Genomic DNA, 19,582 nt, shown 5'->3' on the forward strand with positions numbered 1-19,582 from the left:
ACCTATCTCCGAATGGAAATTATCATGACGGCAGAATTCTTGGAAAACATAATAGGGATTTTTAAACAGACTATTCCATACTTGATCTTAAGGAAAACTTTGGTAGGAAGTGACGACACCTTGTTTATCCCAATACTTATTACCGATATATAGATAACAATATGTTGACGTTAGAAGATCACCGCGCGATTCGCGAGGGCGGGTTCGTTCACCGAATACGTCACTAATACCGACTAATGTATGTCGTGTACAATAATAACACTATGCCTACATGCATATCAATAATCGAATTTCTGGAGCTAAAGACATGGATGTTATACTTAAACAAATGAAGATATTAAAACCCATATAAAATATAATTTATTTTGTATATTTCAGTACAGTCACCTAGTCATTTATTTCTCTAATACTCGTATTGAAGCCGATGTACTATTTTCAAACAAGGTCTTTCTAGTTCTGCTGCCAAATATTTTAGGTAAATACCCACGGTAATCTCAGCTCGCTATAATCTCTACGGTCGGTTCACAAGACATTTTTTTTTATTATTTTTTTTTTTTTTTTTATTATAGGACATTATTACACAAATTGACTAAGTCCCACAGTAAGCTCAATAAGGCTTGTGTTGAGGGTACTTAGACAACGATATATATAATATATAAATATTTATAAATACTTAAATACATAGAAAACACCCATGACTCAGGAACAAATATCCATGCTCATCACACGAATAAATGCCCTTACCAGGATTTGAACCCGGGACCATCAATTGGTCATCATTGGTCTACAATATCAATACTGGGCGCTAAATATCCGCGAAAGGTACTCCTCTCAGTTCGTTTTTAATTGTAAAAGCTTTCAATAAAACAATGACACTTACCGTAATCTTTAAGTAAAAATAATAAAGGCACTTAATTGACTAAACAGCATTACAGGGGATGAAGCAGATAAGTACGATTCGGGCGGCATCGGCAGCGGCGGGCGGCGCTAGAGCGGGCGGGCACGCGGCAAGATAACGGATTATTACATCAGATCGCGGCGCGTGCGCCTCTGCCGCCGCTACCTATATAAGCTGCGCGCCGCCCGCTCATACTCATTCACTCATCGCTACTGATAAATGACACGTCTATATTAATTGGTGGCAATGATCTACGCTCTCATGCATCATCCTGAATTTTGTGTAAATAAACAACCAGATTACGAACAGTGGTGGAAAAGTGACAATTGGTGCGACTGCCATTCTCCGCGTTTCGAGCAGCAACAGAGATAGCAAACGGATCGCAAGTGCATTGATTAAAAGGTAAATATTGTGTTTTTATAAACAGATTATTATTATATCATTAGATAAGGGTGCTGAGAATAGGTCAGGGCATTGATTTGCAATAAACATTAGACGTAATACTGATCACTGAATTATTCTAGCTTTCAAAGTACACAAACATACACACATTATTGCACAAAGTTTTAACATTTTTCCAGAAAGAAAAATGATATGTCCAATTACGGTTACTTTACATTTCATTCATATTTTTTAATGTGCAAAAAGTGCCTAATTTAATTTACAACTTATCTAATGATAACGAAAGGTCAACCCCATGTCACCGAATTATCGTGAAGTTTCATTTGCGTCACTACGCACTGATAATAGCAATCCGATAAGAACTTCTACTGCCATAAAAAAAAATCTTCCTCAAATTATCATTTAATGATCTCCAAGAATAGTGTTGCGAATTCCATGTCCGGGCATTAGCCGTGTAATTCTATACAAGTAACTGTATCCAGTAAAACGTAACTATTCACGCTCTGCCGCATTGAATAGGGCTGCCAATAGAAGACATCAGCATCCCTACTTATTTGCTACACTAAACCTCTTACATTGCCAATTTAAAATGTCGTTTTAACAGTAAAGTTCATAAACAACTAAAAAGAAAACTATTTGCATAGGTAACCTACTTGTAAGGAGTTTCTAACTTTTCTGCATTACAATAGCCGACAACCCTAACATGAAGTGAAAATTGTACTTATAAGGTTTCTTAATTCCTTTACAGACAAGCGAGACACCGGTGTTCATTCGCATCTAGTCCGCCTGAAGACATCAACGCTTGAAAGCTTTGAAGTTTGACGCAGAAATTTAAAGAAGATTGAAGAAGGTTGATTTTTAGATTGAATTTAAAGAAGTTTCTTTTGAAAGTTTAAAGAAGAAAAATCAAGATGGCAACGGTGCAAACTGCTTCTGAAATGAGCCTTTCGTCAGCTCCGCTGGCCGTGCCACAAAACAAAGATCTGGATCTGATGGCACTCACCATGGCCGCGTTGCGTCTGGTGAACCCCTGGGTGAAGGCCGAGCCGGAACCCTGGCAGGAGCCCCGGGAGGAGCCGAAGGACCGCATCATCACCCTCGCCGAGGTCAGCCAGCACGACACTCCGCGAGATTGCTGGGTCGTCATCTACGACCGTGTCTACGACATCACTACCTTCATTGATGAGGTGAGTTTCAATTTCAGTTATTTTAGCAATATTATACCTAAATTAAAACCAAGATTTCTCTGAGCCCTATTTAAATTGGTACTATTGGTACTGCTTTGGAGTCAGCTTGTTCAGCAACCTAGACGCAAAATATTTTTCTGAATCCGACTATTTTCTTCCAGCTTCAACCGTTCGCATTAAAAGTTTCTGTTCTGTTAATGACAGGAGATTTTTATTTATAACTCGTTCTCCTTGTTACAGCATCCCGGTGGAGGCGACATAATGCTGGAGTACGCGGGCCAAGACGCCAGCACGGCGTTCCGCAGTTCCGGGCATTCGCGCATGGCCACCAAGGCGCTAGACCGGTTCCTCGTCGGCGAGCTGCCGATGAGCGAGCGCATGTACCGCCGCCCTGGAGGCATCCGACTTAGCGACATACCGGAGTAACATATATGTTGGATTTACATTAGCCGTTAGACATCACAACTGTATCGTTGCTTCGAAATCAAGATCGATCACAGATTCTCCTTTTACAACGGGGAGACATGCGGGACATTGAGGAATATTTATTTTCATCGGCTTTCTAATCTCGCAACTTGAAAAGCGAAAGAGGAAGCGTTGGAATTTACATCAGACCGCCAGACGTTTATGCATTATCTAGTTCAAAGTACGGTTGTAGGACGTTAATAAAAATGTAAAGGTTAAACAATTAATATAATACACTAAAGGCTATTTACTTATCGCCTTGCAACAATTTTATAGCTGTTAATTATTATAATATTAACCTTTCGCTACACAGACAGCATATTAAATTACATGATAAGAGTGACTCTGAGGATAGAGGCCCTCAGAGACATGAACCTGCCTGCTTGACTGCCTGTATGTGATTGTCAGTAAGATTTTTATTAAGTATTGAGTTTAAGTGATTGCATTTATTTACTTTAAATTAGTTTAGTAGAATCCCCATTAATTTGTATTCAGTATTATTTCGGGTAGATTTAGTCGAGTAATTTTTTTTCTTGCATTTATTTTAATTTAAGCCTTCTGTTTCAAGTTCCTATTAGTCTTAATTATTACAATAAATGACTTTATTATATTTAATAATACCGTTTTATTCCTTCATCACCTTCCTGCTAAAAAGTTTAATTTTAAGGTGTCTGAATGTTTCTTAAGGTACCATCTTAGAATTCGGAACACACGCTGGGACCTAAAAAAACCAATTACACATGAAAATTATATAAATATAATTAGACATGAAATTAGTATTCCCTTTGGGGATGACTTCAAACTTTCTTACAAACATATTTTTTTAAAGTCGCGACTTATAAATTATACGAGTAGGTCATGGGAAAATAGTACAGTAAACCGTAGGTATCTGTAGCCCTAGTGTAAATTTATTCGATATCGAAACGTGACGTACGCGTTAGCGTTACGTCTCATTTTGTATGGGATTTTGAGTTTCCAAAACGTCCCGCTTGGCGCGCTGTTTCTAAATCCCATACAAATTGAGACTTAACGAAAACGCGTACATCACGTTTCGCTATCGAATAAATTTACACTAGGGGCTCTGATAAAAATATTTGTCCGAGTACTTAGCAACTCAACAAGGTCAACTTTCTCTCTCCCTTATAATTGAGGATCGTCCACCGTTACATGGGTAGTTTGCTTTCAAAGTATGCTAATCTCAAGTGTTTGCCAATCAGTCCATCTTGTCGGAAACTGAGGCTCTGCCGATGCCGCGAACCACGAACGCGGTTCACGGTAGGCCCTCTGGTCGCTACGCTGCACTGATTTTCTGAATGCCCATTGTCCAACCACTACACATTTTCCAGAATTCACCCTACTTGTGTTACTGAAATGTCCAAGAATTCTCCGCTCGAAAGCACAATTAAGTTTTCTACCTTACGGTCGTCCATATAACAACTTCATATAGAAAAAGAGCGGGTTTTTTCTGTCGAACCCGCAGTGTCGGGCCATGTTCAGACTCTTCAGAGTAGGGTTCCGTACTTCCATATTCACCCGTACCGATGTCACAATGGGTAGAAGTGATTATCTTTGCACTACGTACGCCCATTTTAAAGCGTCCTTTTTTGGTGACCCTCTACATCTCTAAGGATAATTTAATATCTTTTTTTATATTTTATCTCCGACACTTAGAGACTTATAAATAAAATAAAATAAAATAAAATATTTTTATTTCAGAACTACTAGAATTCCATAAAAAAATTATTAGTACCATCGTTATAGCTAGGGGTTAGTAAGTACATTAAAATCAAATCATATCCAAACATAATAAGAATAATACATACAACTTATACATCTCTAAAGAATTTTAGTATTTTATGGTTTTATTTTATTTATCATAGTTTTTTTGTGTAATTTGACATTTAGAGACAGTATACATCTCTAATAAAGTATTTATTATTTCATCGATTCGATATTCGTAATTGTTTTTTTTTTTTTAATTTTTATTGTTTGTAAAAATGGACATGTAAAAGTGCCCCTGTGGCCTATTTGCTGAATAAATGTTTGATATTTGATATTTGAAAGAGGAAAGGCCAGCTGTGCCCCTTCTCAGATTTAAGAATTTTAGGTGGATATCTCCGTTGCTGTAACGGGGGTGGCTCCTAAAATTAGTGCGATAAAGACAACTAAAATCTCAAAAAACTATTATCTGTGTCGGACTATTTTGTTTTTTGGACCAGGTAATTGGTGTCAGTATTGAATACCGTGATTTTCTTTGCGGCCTAGTCAATTGGGCCTTTTTTTTCGATGATTGGAGTGCTCTAGCGCTTTAAAAAAATGTAAAATACCTATCAAAAACAGCAAAACAGTCTGACACAGATTTTAATCTGTGTTGAGAAAATCATTACTCTAGGCCCTAGAATCTAGGGTCATAATACAGTAACTTTATTAGCATAACTACATTAGCGTTTGCGTCAAATCCGGTAGTTCTGTTTATTGGCAGACTTGTTGATTGTGTGATTAATCAATGATTAATCCAAGTTTGTGACTTAGAGCGCGGGGAGGGGGGAAGGGTCAGCTTCCCAGGTCCAATCTATGCTATATTTCTTCCTGCTCTTAGTAACTAGGGCAAGTTAGGGTAAGTATATCATTTTCATATAACCAAAATAGAAGATGTTTCCCAGAACCCGTCTCAAATGGAAATGGACAGTGCACATGATGCATTCACAAAAGGACAAATGGACAAAAGATGTCACAGAATAGTACCCAAGAGGAAAGAAAAGACCCCAATGCAATGCAAAAGTTGGGACTATGACTTTCCTGAAGACTGGAAAGGACTCTTAAAAAAACCGCGGGGAGTGGCGCCGCCTGGAGGAGGCCTACTTCAAAGACAACCTGACAAAAAAAAGAAACAGAGAAAGAGTAAAAACAAAAATAAATAAATAAGTGGATGCTTGTATAAGATTAAAAAAATGTATAATTAAGGGTGTCTTTGGACCAGAGATGTGCTATGCTTGCTATGCTATGTTTTCATACATTTGAAACGCAGCTCCAACTGCAGCTACGTTTCAAATGTATGAAAACATAGCATAGCACATCTCTGGTCGGAAGGCACCCTAAGTCTCAGGAATAAAAGATATTTCAATCCAATTCAATTCAATATCATTTTCATATAATTTAGGAATTTAATTTAATCGCCTAGATCTAAAAAAGAAATCGAATTTTCTCGGTTTTTTACATTTCTGTCAAAGTTGCGTTCGGCACTCGAGTCACAAACTAGGGAGTATTCATTGGGCCAACATCATAAAAAAGTCTGCAAAAAATCGGAACTACTGGATTTGATGCAAACGAACCCTATTACAAGAGGCGACTACGTTACTGGATTATCAAAAAGCATGGTTTAAAAGTTAGAGCCCCCCAGCCCCTTAGTCTCTGAAAGTAAAAAATAACGTCTTTATTTATTACAATACTTCTCTTTATCTCTACCTAACACAGCAGCTGCCATGTTGGTTGACTTGTGCACCCGGGTTTACTTAGGGCCAAAAAGAATTTGAAATAGAGGCGTATCGTCAAAGAAAACTTTGTAGCGACGTACGTGTACTGCCATCTTTCGACACATAAATAAAACTTTTAGAACGCCATTTGACTTTTATCCTTATTCTTTCACTGATATGTGTTCAATTTGTTAAATTTCAAAAAGTGGCGCCATCTTACCGGGCACTACCTAAAGGTTATGGCACCTACCTTTGATCTATTAGATGTCCTCACTCTTCCTCAACTACTATGTCCACGCCCAACTACATCTTTGCCTCAATTTTACCAACGGAACGCAGTCAAACGATTCTAGTCGAATAGTCCTCATAATTTGGTACCTTACTCATCTCGACTTTACTTTGGGCAACAACTTTTTAATGTTTTTATTTTAATGTAAATTAAAAGATACGTAAGTAGACAAATTAAAGTAAATGTAAACTCTTTTTTTGGCAGCCTTTTAGTACCAACGGGGTCCTAAAACTTACGGAAGTGGGCTAACGATATGAAGCTCAATTACTTTAATCAAACAAAGAAGTTCGGGAAATTGAACTCTTTACTGCGTTAAACAAGATAATAAGATTCACAACACAGACGAGGGCCGTTATGTCACGCCACCTATAGATATAAATGACATATCAACTAAAATGGCTATTAAAGACTTTATTACATTGTAATAAGGATAGGAGTTCAACAAGACCATTTTGTACGTATGTATCTTTAATTTTCTGTCAATATAAGTAGGAAGTAGGTACATTTCGTTTATCCGAAGTTTTTCAGATGACTGATTGGGTAAATTGAAATCCCACCAAAAACATTTTCATGTAAAATGTTGCCAAGACGAAACCACAAGGCTCGCACTGTCATAATCTCACGTAGAGCCAAGCTTCTAACTCTACAAGCCCTCTACACCTAAGTGTAAGGCCTGAGTGGACGCTCGAGTCGGGCGTGCAGCGGGGCGGGGCGTGCGGCGTGCATGTTAAACAAATGAAACTCATACTGGTGTCCTGAGTCGACGCTGCTCAAAGCGAATGCCGAGCGGGCAAGTTTGCGGGCAATGCGGCGTCGAGCGGGGCGTCGCGGAGAGGTTCAAACCTGTTTGTGATTTGCAGCGGCGATAAGAGCGTGCAGTCATGTCGTGCAAACAAATAATTATAGAAATATAAACCAGCATTTTGGCTATCATTACAAAAATAGACTGTTTAAATAAATGGAAGGTAAATTAAAGTATTTATTTTCACTTTTAATCCATTGCTTCTTAAGGTTTCGTATAAAGTGGGAAATTCTCCAAACCGTCTTCTTTGCTTCACTTCGACACAAGGACCTTGCTTTGTAGAAAAACGACACATTTTGAGCCATGAAGTCTCTTCTAAAAAGAAATCAAGAATGTCGTCCGACGTCGATGCCATGGTGAATGTGACCGATTCACACAAGCGGTGAGCGTGCACTGAGGCCACTCGCTGGACGCTCTATCTCACGCTCGCCCGCCCTGCTGCACGCCCCGCCGAACGCTCCGCTCCGAGCGTCCACTCAGGCCTTACACTTAGTCAAAATATGTGGCTTCGCCATTTCGTTACTACAAGAACTATTGTATAACACAAAAGTAATGAACAGTGACTACATTTTTCACGTTACGCCCATGTAATGTACATTTTATAAGTTTAACTCGAGGTCTACAGCTGACAGAGCCACTAGTAATATCTTTATTTACTTAAAAATATAAATATAAATCATCACCAATAGAATCAATTATATGGCCTTTGCAGATTCAATCAAGAATCGCAAAAAATCGTTTCCAATTTGCATTGTCACAAGTGTCACAACCCTATAATTACTTTTTGACAGATGTCAGCCTACCCTTCGAGTTTGAAACAACCTATAGGGAGCGTGCATGAACTATAGGAGGCAGCACAGGAGCCGTCAGATCTTTGGCGCGAGGCGTAAATGTGATGTTTTTGTTCCGATGTAGCCCACAAGATGGCAGAACCAATGCACATGAAAACACTTGACGTGTACAAATGTGCCTGTTTATGGTTCCGATTCAGACCACAAGATGGCAGACTAAAAACATCGGGTTTGTTGGGCTTAGAGGATTTAATAACTAGTTTGCTATGCAAAACAGTTGCCGATTTTTGCGAAGGACGGGCACGTCAAATGTATGGCTTATATTTGTACTTAACGTAAAACATATGTTGAACTTCTGGCGCATCTACTTATCTATCATTATTGTTATTATTATTTTATCATTATTATTTTGTTATTGTTGTTTTTATTTTTTTATTATTATTGTCATTATTACTATTGTTATTTATCTGTTGTGTTGTAAGATATACGGAATGTATTTTTAATGGGGCACGGAGAGCAGCTTGTTTTTGTATTTAGATGGCTTTGTTCTCCGATGTAAGTGGCCGCGACTGTACGCGATATTAACTAACTACTAAGTAATGACAGTTCATGGTCACAACGATAACTCGTTTCCAAAGTTCGTTATGCATGTACCTTCAAATCAACCTACGATAAACCGGCTCAAAGTTATCTATGTAAAATAATTATATCACTGAGACAAAGCGAAGCCTACAGTATCACAATTATTGGCACAGAAATGCATTTTGATGAGCGGAAAATCGATTTTCATTCAACTTCTGTGACAAGCTAAAAATTTGCCTGCATCTCCAGGAGTGTAAAAATACGCGATGCCGACCTTTTTAAAAAACCTGGACACTCCCTTTTGAAGATCTTCATACATTACATATATATAGTCCATCGAAAAATATACCATTTCGCGTAAATGTCGTCAAATATTGGCTTGCAAAAGTCCGTTTTATCTAATTCTTGATATCAATATACGAAATATTTTTTTACTTTCCATACCTATTATAATTTAATGTTATAAAGTATGTTGGGTCATCTTAATCAAAGCTAACAAAAAAAAACCGACTTAAATGTTTATTGTTTTATGTAAAAATACCAAAATAAAGATAACTAATATAAGATTATACCTTGTTTTTCTGCTACACTTTCTTCCCCGACCTGTAACCAAGCGAGATTATGTTTTAATAGGGATCTTGACAAATGTTCTATTTTATAACAGTATCTTGTTCAATTGATACTAAATAAACAAAAAAATTACTATGAAAAATCAAATGCAATATAGTGAAAACAACAAACGTTTTGTTTTCCTCCAGCCAAGCCTAACAGCCGTTACAGCCAATTTGATGTTAAAAGTTACAGCATTTGGCTGTCTTCAAGTTTAAATAATTAATAGAAGTTTTGTCTCATTTTAAGGTGCCATCATAGTCAACTATTAGGAACCCTTATATTATGACATGTCAGAATATTATAATAATAATTTTAATTTATTGGATATTTGAATTGTTTTGATTATTTTTATACTGTTTTATTTTACTGTAATTGAATTTGATTATTATTATTTATTATCTTAATTGTACTTAAATTGACATCGACCTAATTATATATTGTATTACCTTTTGACATGTAAAATTTGTAATTTTATCAATAAAGGAATATGAATATGGTTTCGCCCTTTCCGTCTGTCTGTCTGTCTGTCTGTCCGTTCGAGGTTTTGCTCCGTGATCGTGCTAGAAAAAGATACTGTAGCTCCCCTACACGTAGGGTGGGGATGTTTTTTTTTTTCGTTGGAACCCTTTGGTGTTGTATGTGGAAATAGAGCTTAATAGAGACATTCAAGGAAAACTATAGCGAACATGATCATTTAAGCCGTTTTCGAGTTATCACAAAAAGTCTTCTTAGTAATACGACGTACAAAGCGCTGCGAAGGTACTCCGTATTTATTGCTTGCTATGTACATGTGATACTTATTACTTACTAATAGTCAAGGCAGACTATTGTGACAGCCGGGTAACTACGGAACCCTGCAGCCCTACACTGAGCATGGCCCGACATGCTCTTGGTCGGTTTATACTTTTGTGTTGATTTAACGCAGTTAGTTCCATATAGGTATTTTAATATCTTCATAAAAATAGAGTAAAATGACACCAAACATCAAGTCAACATGCTAATACGCATATTCGCTGCAATATTTTGTCAATATGCCTATTACGTGTGTTGGCTTGACACTGATTCTAGAACCAATATTGCAAGTTCATCCCTTATCTACGACGAAGGCATAACATAAACACATAATATTATTATGAGCCGCTCCAAAGACGTTGCTACGCAATTATCATTCAGACGATGTAGACCGTTAGATTTAATTTTGTATGGGCAAGTTTAACTTTCTGACTTTCAGAAAATCTTGTCAACTACTTATTCAGGCCTTTGCCTGACACACAGAAAGCATAGATTACAATTAAAACACTTCACAATACAAAGTATTATTATAATGCATGCTGTTAGTAATTAGTCAGAGTCGTCGATATTCAGTCACGTCGAGGCTTTCACGATGCACTTGCATCAGCTGGAGCAGTAGTACAAAGCATAATGGCGGCCGAGCCCACCGGCCGGCCACCAAATAATTGGTTATTCGCATTTCCAGAAGAATTCTTCATTAACTGCACCCGTTATATTTGCCATTCACTGCATACTAACAAAATTCTACAAAAACCGCAAAATGCAAAAAATAAAAAATAAAATTTGAAGCACGTTTCGTGGATCATTCGAAAGTCCCACGATTTAGTTATCTTTATGTCTATTATTTTGACACGAATGTCCCAGTATTAGTCACTGTCCCATCAGTTTTTACTTTTAATATGTGACATATGGAGTTTAATTTTTTTTAATTAAAGGTCATAACTCATAACGTAAGTAAAAAAACAACGGTCTAGTGCGAGTTTGTTTAACTCGCACACCAAGGGTTCCGTACGAACTACCATTTATCTCATGTAACTATAAACACGATATACTTTTGATCAGAAATATACTAAACATAATTTTGTGTACAGTGCCATTTATCGGCATGGTGGCTAACTTGTTTGCGAGACCTTTATCAATGATATATTGATTGAGTAAGATGTGTAAATCTAAGACAATTTCGTACTTCTAATTTGAAAGGTAAACGAGATGGCGCTGTACTCCATACATTTTGCGGCAACTCTGATTGTCAAAAGTTGACATTTGACAATTCGTGACCATAAAACATATAGAGCGCTATCTGTTTTGTATGTCAAATTAAGGGGTACGTTTTTTTCTTAGACCTTACCTCTCTATTACTATCAATTCTCATTGCCTGTATGTTTCACGTATTGGTTTTTCAGAGATACTTATCATCTGAACCGATTTCAAATTTTTTTGTTTTAAGTATATAAAAGGTGTTTTTAGAATAATCTCATAGAAATTTCAAGTATAATAAACACTTGCAAAGGGGTTTAAATTGCAAATTAACATTGGAAATGGAAAAAGTTATCATGATAGAGATGTGATTATAATTTTTCACGTCAGCAGCTGGAACAAGAGTAATTTGCTGCTTAAAAACAGTGAGCAATAGCAATGTGACAGACAGACAGACAGAGTCGCACCATAAGGGATCCTTAACCTTTTGTACCTTTTTGATACGGAACCCTAAACATGTGACCACACTGTCACCTACATTTCATATCAAGTATATTTGTAAAATTATAGATACCTACATGTTACCACAATCACAGTTGCCAAGGCATGTGATTTCCTTATCGAATCCACATAAGAAAAATCAAAACTACCATGATCTCATCGCATAACATACGATAGGTCAGAAAAACATGTATGTTTGAAAATGTGTACTTGCTTATCAACTATCTGTTGCTAAGTGAGAATCGCTATCGATTACCACAAAACAAACAAACAATACCTACGGTCAAATATGAGACGGGCTCAGTAAACTCCTGAAGGTTGAAGTTAGTTCCTACCCTCTTATTCCAATAGGTACTTTATATTCAGCTTAGTGTGTGTGTGAGTTTGAAGATACATTGATTGAGTAAGATGTGTAAAATCTAAGATAGTTTCGTGCTTCGAGTTTGACAGGTAAACGAGATGACGCTGTACAGCTCCATATATTTTGCGGCAACTCTGATTTTCAAAAGTTGACGTTTGACAATTCTGTGACCGCAAAACATATGGCGCAGCGTCATCTGTTTTGGTTTGAAAATAAGGAGCACGATTTTTTTCATAGACTTTAGATCTCTATTACAATAAATTCTCTTTGGTTTGAGTAGCTACTCGTACCCTTTTAGTGCTCTGTACAAAACTTTGTTCACGAAGCACCTATGGGATCATTTCAGTCTTAAAAATCGTTTTTTTGCCAATAATTTGACAAATTGTCAATCGTGCGTACGTGCCTGGGAAACACTCGCTGCTCAACGGCAGCTGACGTACACGACGCGTCGTGATACAACTAACGAATTATCGCCCGCGAGGGACTCGATTGTGAAAATCTATTGCTACCTTGCGGTCTACAAATTTTACATATGTACGTGAGCCTGCGAAATTATAAGTGATCTGAAATGAAGAACCAAATGCATAACGAAACTTAGATGTTAAACTTATTAATTTCTTTAAATTAAACTTACAAATGCTTATAGTTGAAGTCTCTTCGCCTGGTATTGGAATATTTTAGGTACAGTAGGAGCGCAACCAGGAGTGTTACCGCGGTGACCTGAAGTGTCCATTCTCGCGGCAACTCACACTTGGACACACGAGCCTCCTCAGGGCTGATGGTCACCTGCATTACAAAACAAACCTTAACACTTATTCAGTCACATTTGTTTTGTTTCTTCTTGACAAATAGAAATGGCAATGTTATTAGTATTTTTTTTTTGCTAGTGTCAAATTTTCTGTTAAATATATTCATGTCAAATTGGTTTGGTGAGGGTTGAAGAACAACATAAAAGATTCTTCCTTCGTGAATAATTACATTTTGAACAATATGTTTCACCATTTCATTATATTTAATAATGAATCTAATCTAATCTAATACAATGAAATAAAAATAAAACTAAATTCCTATTCAACAAATTCGCCCCGCAACCCTCCAGATACAAAGGCGTCCATCACGCTCGCCTTTAAATCACATTGCAAGGCAAGACCAACCTATGTGTATCCGGAAAGACCCGGAGCGAGGCGAGGGTCCAGAGCCAGACCTATTTCCCATCGCAACGCCTCACTTCCTCAATAAACGTCATGGCCTGGATTCCTGGCACAACCGAATTCCTTCCATTCTATTTGTACCTAAATAACACGACTATTATGTTTAATCCTCATTCATATTAATCCTTTGTAAGTTCTCGATTTACGACGTATTATCATACACTAATACACGTACCTAGCCTCTGAACTTGGATTGCCCTTATCAAGATTCGTCTTTGCCCTTCAAATACGTAGAACTGATCTAGACAAGAGTTCTTCGATTGGGCATGAGTTGGCAGTGACAATTGACAACATTGCATATTTCTGACCCCATAATTTTATGGGTTCTCTACATTTTAAATGAAACGAGGAATATGCTGATAGTTTTTTTTTTCACTAGAGCTGGTATTTTTTTAATGTGTATATACTTATTAGTACAGTCAGCGATAAAAACTTGTACCAAAAATGATTTTTTGACAAAAACTTATTATTATTTTGTATTTTTTGTAATAACTAATAAGCGATATTACATTTATATTAAAATATTGCAGTGTTCAGGAAACAAAATTCTTCCAAATCATAAATGTAAAATATCTGGTTTTATAAAAATTCAATGTTGTCAATTATGGGAGCACCTTACTAGATGTCGAAATTAGAGTAGACAAGAGGTAGACGGACGTTAGATTCTTTAAATAATTTTCATTAATTTTATATTAATGCTAATCAATGTACGTCATCCAAAAAAAGCAATTGACGTCATACACTGTCACAGTTCAAAAATACCGCTGATTTTATAATTAAGTAGTCGTTTGCTAAGATACGTTTGGCTTGAGATCATTTGCTCTTTACGTAAAGTAAGTCGGTTCATCATTATCATCAATTAAACACACAGGGTTCTATTTCAAAGTTTATACGTAATCTTCATACATAAGGTATCTATTATGTACCTACCTATGTGAATATCAATATGTAGTTTATCTAAACAACTTTTACCAACGCCGATATAAATTTAATATTGATGAATTACAATAATTTCCTTGTATTGTGCAATAAGTCTGCTACTATTCACGTTATGAAAGGATCGATTTACATGAGAAAAGCAATTAAATTTAAAATAATATTGCCAGTCATTGCTAAATTACGATAACTGTGGTTCCGTTGATTGATAACGATGAGGCGTTAAGTCACGTAACTCGTAAAATCTCATGAATTTCTAGATAAATGTGTTTTTTATTGATATTATAAAAATCAAACATTTGGCACCTACCTATAGGATTTGTAGCAGAACCAAGATGACCTACAGTATTATTAGAATTGCCTAAGAGGCAATGGGCATAGCACATTAGCTCATAGAAGCGACCACGTAAATAGAAGTCACGGATGTACCTACCGACATTTTGTGGATCCATACGGTCGTCTTTATATAACAGACACGAGAAACGAGTATTAGCCATTGTTTTCGCGAGTGTTTTCTCTTACTTAGTAAAATTTGTTGTATACCGATAAGGGACCATAGGTAATTTTAGGAAAAGAAGTTATGTTCGGGATCGAAATGACCACATGGCTATTACCCACTTATGTTATTGCATACCTAATTACCAAGTATTTTTTTGTCTCAGAGCACAAAGAGCGTGCCGTGGGTGCAGTCTCCACTAAATATACATTTTGGAGACAAGTCTATACCATAATACATACCAAGTAATATTTAGGATCCAATCTATTCCTCCACGAGAACGAGGGAACAGTGTATTCCACAAACTCAATCTTGTGATCCGTCGTAGGCACGAAGCTATGCCGAAGCGCGCAACTATGGTGCGTATGAGCACCGAACGCGAGCCGCGGGTGGCAGACTCTCCACTAAATACTCCGTCGATTCCTTCGACAGGCAATCCCTTCGTTCAACGAACAGGCTATCCCTCTCTGGTAAGGGAGCAGCGTCCGGCTCCGTGCATTGGCTGTCGGATGCCCTGTACAGGGGAAAATGCTGAAAATATAAACTGTGATTAACCTGCGCACTGGCTTCATTGGGACCCAAGCTACAACCTACAACTAAAAAAATATGCGATAGGATTTTATATTTGAAATTGAACACAAAAGTGTTGGAATAAGTATGGCGGTGTACCTAGGGTAAGCTTCGTTTATCGACACTATAATTAATTCTCAGCATGGTTTACGCGTCGTTTTATTAAGGTACCTTCTTATTTAATTCGACATTATATCTAGAAAAGCGCAGCCAGAAAAAAAATAAAGTATAAAAGATACGTTTAGTAATAACATACATAATAAATGATAATAATATAACATAATTATGTATACCTGAATTAATATAGGTCTGCTGTACTTTTCTAGTTTTTTCTTCCCTTTGCATAATTTTGACCCACTGCTGCACTTGAGGATATCTGTAAGCATCAAAGATTGCTTTAGAAAGCTACACATTATTTATAAAATATAGCTCATCCTCGATCCTATAATATGCTCCTAGTATATTTTTTTTACCCAGCTCAAACTTTAGCCTGCCGTCCGCCACTTCTTCCGCATAGAAGTCAAGAGTTGAATGGCAGTTGTTACTCTCAGTCAGTCACTATCCGATATATCGGAGCGGCCGAGGCGCTCTAAAACATCTGAACACGCCTCTATTGTCATAAGGCGCTAAACAAGGGTACCTCGGCCGCTCCGATATATCTGATGGCGACTGTACCATCGGTAGCCAATGCTGCCTTGGCCTGAAAAACAAATCATGCACGAATGGGCACTGCGAAACTTTGCTTGTAGAATCATACAAGGAGTCCATGCGCAAAAACCTTTGCGTTTATTTGTGTATTTAGACTCCTTAGTTCAAACAGTTCTAGGTAACAATCAGAAGGTGACGCCACGACAAAATAGAGACGTCTGGCCGCGTAGCCAACGTTACAATCGTTAACGCTCCGTAGCGTAGCGTAGTCATCTCTCTCTATCACTCTTCCATATTAGTGTGACTGACAGTTGCGTTTCGTTCGCCACGGAGCGTGAACGATATGGCTACGCGGGCAGGCCGTTCAACGATTGACGGAAACACATTCTAACTATCCTATACTATCTCTGTGTCACAACTGCACACGCAATTGACACACGTTCCTATATGTGCTGTGTACAGTCGCCACTACATACCTATATCTGAGCGGCCGATGCGCTTACAAATATTTGAACATGGTTCCATTTCAAGGCGCTAAAGTGCTTGTTCAGATATTTTTAAGCACCTTGGCCACTCCAATTTATCTGATGGCGACTATACACGTGCAGTTAAGATTCTTTTCAACGAGTAAATCCGATTGAAGAGGAGACCAAATATAAATGCTTAGTGGAATTTTTCAAACTACCAATCGAACAAAATTAGACCGAAACGTGGAGTTAGACGCCAGGCATTACCAGTAATCGTAGAACAAAGGTGTGAGCAACTGCTTTCAGAGCTCCCACTGCTGTATCCTGCTATTTATCATGAGAGTGGTAGCACCAAATATATTATTCCAAGAATTATCCATATTACGAATATTAACGCGCCACATGTTACGAGAAACTGTAGAACCTCGAGCAATAAAGTTCTTAAAACCGAACTACCCAAAGAAATAAGCTGAGGATTTTTGACAGATACTTATTAGTGTAGAACAGCACAGAATAGGAAAGAGTGGGAACAATTGGGGGAGGTCTTTACCGCATACGCGACATGCAAGTAAATGTTAAAAAAAACGCTATCCTATTCCTATTACTACTCATATAAACACCATACAGAGAAGGCTGCCTAGTGCCTATTACCTGTAATGTTATGTATCTCAGCGTCGGCGCGTGCGCACAGCTCGCAGCCGTCGCCCTGCAGCGCCATGGAGTTAAGCAATACGAAGTGCGCGCCACGCATGCTTAGCAGACGCACGGGCGGCGCGCGCATGCGCCGCTCCCAGCGCCCTGAGAGATGTGGAGTTATTCTGCCAACACATAATTTAAAGGCAAGTGCATACCAAATGTGTATGCAGCACATCTCCATCTGCAATTCATCCTTAACATCACACAGCCAAGACTCACAAAGTGTTGTAGTGTCACAGGAAGTAAGAAGGAGAGTAAACAGATGCAGTGCAGATGCAGTGACGTCGCATCTACGACGTATAAATATAAAGTCGAAATCATGCGAACATAGTGGCAAGTACAGCGTTGTGTGCTCAGATTTAAACCATTTTCATATACAAAAGTATGGTGATTGTATTCAAATGTTAAAAATTGCACAATCAGATAACAGTAATAAACTACCGACAAGAATCATACAGCCTATTTTTAAAAAGTAAAACAAAAAACCAAAAACAAACAAGAAATATAGTGCAGGTTCTCAGAGACATACAAAAAAAATATTTTATAATGAATGCATTTGTTAACCCTTGGAGTGGTAGGCTATCGGCTTTTGACCAATTATATCATTTATATATCAAATATGATTAATATAAATAAAATCAAAATTCCAACAACATATGCATAACACTTGAAGAGTTAACATTTTAAATGGTCAGAAAATAGACACAGTTACGTACCTGTTAATAACAAACAAAAGTAAGATGATACATACTTGTAATGGAACCCTACATCATGGTTTCCGGCAACAGCATACAAAGATGTCCCATCAGGAACTTTAAATAATTCATGAAATCTTTGCACATATTCATTGAAGTCCTTTTCTGAACACTTATCACCTTCATCAAACAAATCACCTGAAATTAAGTATAGATAAGTAATAGTGTCCAGTCTAATTCATACACATATTTTATAGAAATAAAATATGGATTTATTATTTTATTATAAGCCCATATTGTCCCACTGCTGGGCAAAGGCCTCCCTCTTATTCCTCCATGTGTCACTATCATCGGAAGTCTCCCACCAATCTCCGTCAAAGGTGTCAAGTTCAAAAATATGAAATACAGTGTAAACTCCCTATAATGAAAATCAAACAAGTCAAACAAGTGCTCCAGTTCCTTGAAATTCATCATAATATAGAGTTTACACTGCACATAGGTACATATCTAAATATGATTTACAAAATGTAATAAGATATGTATTAATGCGCAAATTGATTTTTACTTACATGAAATAATCATAAGTAGCTAAAATAAATTATAAAGTTAAATGCCTACCTAAAACAAACACAATTTCTGGCCTATGTAAAGTCATAGCAGTTTGGAATGCGCGATGCATCTGCCATTCCCGTCGCCATTTATCCAACCAGTGCGCATTGTGACCTAGCAGGTGGGGATCAGCAAAGATCATGGCATATACTGGCTGGACATTAGACATTTTGTCTAACGTAGAAAAGCCGCACTGAAAAACGAAAACTTCACCTAGTACACTCATAGTACACTAGCAATAACATGAGGTAAAACAACACAAGAGTATTCATCCAATACCTGAATTTGAACGACATAATATATGAGATATTCACAATAAACATAAATAAACAACAGTCCTGCTAAAAGCCGGGTTAAAGTATTGATAAACAACGAATGCCTTAACTTTCGGAAACCTAAAGCCATAGCCAAGTAACTCTTATTATCGGGATAATTAATACACACATAAAACTTTGTGTTTATACATTAAAAACATTTTATTTCTAATAATACAAGTCCACTAAACTATTAGCCCGAAATTAACGATCGAAATGATTTTGACGTTTATTACGCGTATTTCACTCGGCCACCAACAAAATAACCACCGCCAAGACTACGTCCGAGCCGCCAAGTATTGAACAGTGCTATCCATCGCCACCAAGCACAAAACTTCGCATAGTCAGTTTGGTTTTTTGCTTTGAAGCTTTTCTCTGAGCCAAACAGAGAACCTACCGCGAACCACATTCGTTGTGTTGCCTCTCTGTCGCACTTATAAATTTGTACGTAAGTGTGACGATGACGGGCGGCAACACATCGAACGTGCTTCGCGGTAGGCTCTCAGTTATAATAAATTATTTTCATCACACTTGCTCGAAAAAGATCATTTTTCATGCAGGTGTACTGAAGGACAAAGGCCTTTAATG

The 19,582-nt window shown here is 37.4% G+C and overlaps 1 protein-coding gene and 1 pseudogene across 1 annotated transcript; one reads left to right on the top strand and one right to left on the bottom strand.

Annotated features, from left to right (window-relative positions):
* Positions 1 to 945: 945 nt before the first annotated feature.
* Positions 946 to 3,412, top strand: LOC133517975 (uncharacterized). Its single transcript, XM_061851489.1, has 3 exons — positions 946 to 1,300; positions 2,049 to 2,487; positions 2,728 to 3,412. The coding sequence occupies exons 2-3, from the start codon at positions 2,212 to 2,214 to the stop codon at positions 2,911 to 2,913; spliced, it is 462 nt and encodes a 153-aa protein (XP_061707473.1). The 5' UTR covers positions 946 to 1,300; positions 2,049 to 2,211; the 3' UTR covers positions 2,914 to 3,412.
* Positions 3,413 to 9,400: 5,988 nt separating this feature from the next.
* LOC133517974 (metallophosphoesterase 1 homolog) lies at positions 9,401 to 19,435 on the bottom strand (annotated as a pseudogene).
* Positions 19,436 to 19,582: the final 147 nt, after the last annotated feature.

This window comes from Cydia pomonella, chromosome 5 (assembly GCF_033807575.1).
Source record: "Cydia pomonella isolate Wapato2018A chromosome 5, ilCydPomo1, whole genome shotgun sequence".
Taxonomy (NCBI): domain Eukaryota; kingdom Metazoa; phylum Arthropoda; class Insecta; order Lepidoptera; family Tortricidae; genus Cydia; species Cydia pomonella.

Excerpts from the sequence above, each read along its gene's own strand:
- LOC133517975 (XM_061851489.1), top strand. The coding sequence starts at position 2,212 with ATGGCAACGGTGCAAACTGCTTCTGAAATGAGCCTTTCGTCAGCTCCG. Across the intron at positions 2,488-2,727 it reads TCACTACCTTCATTGATGAG|CATCCCGGTGGAGGCGACAT; the intron begins GTGAGTTTCAAT and ends TCCTTGTTACAG.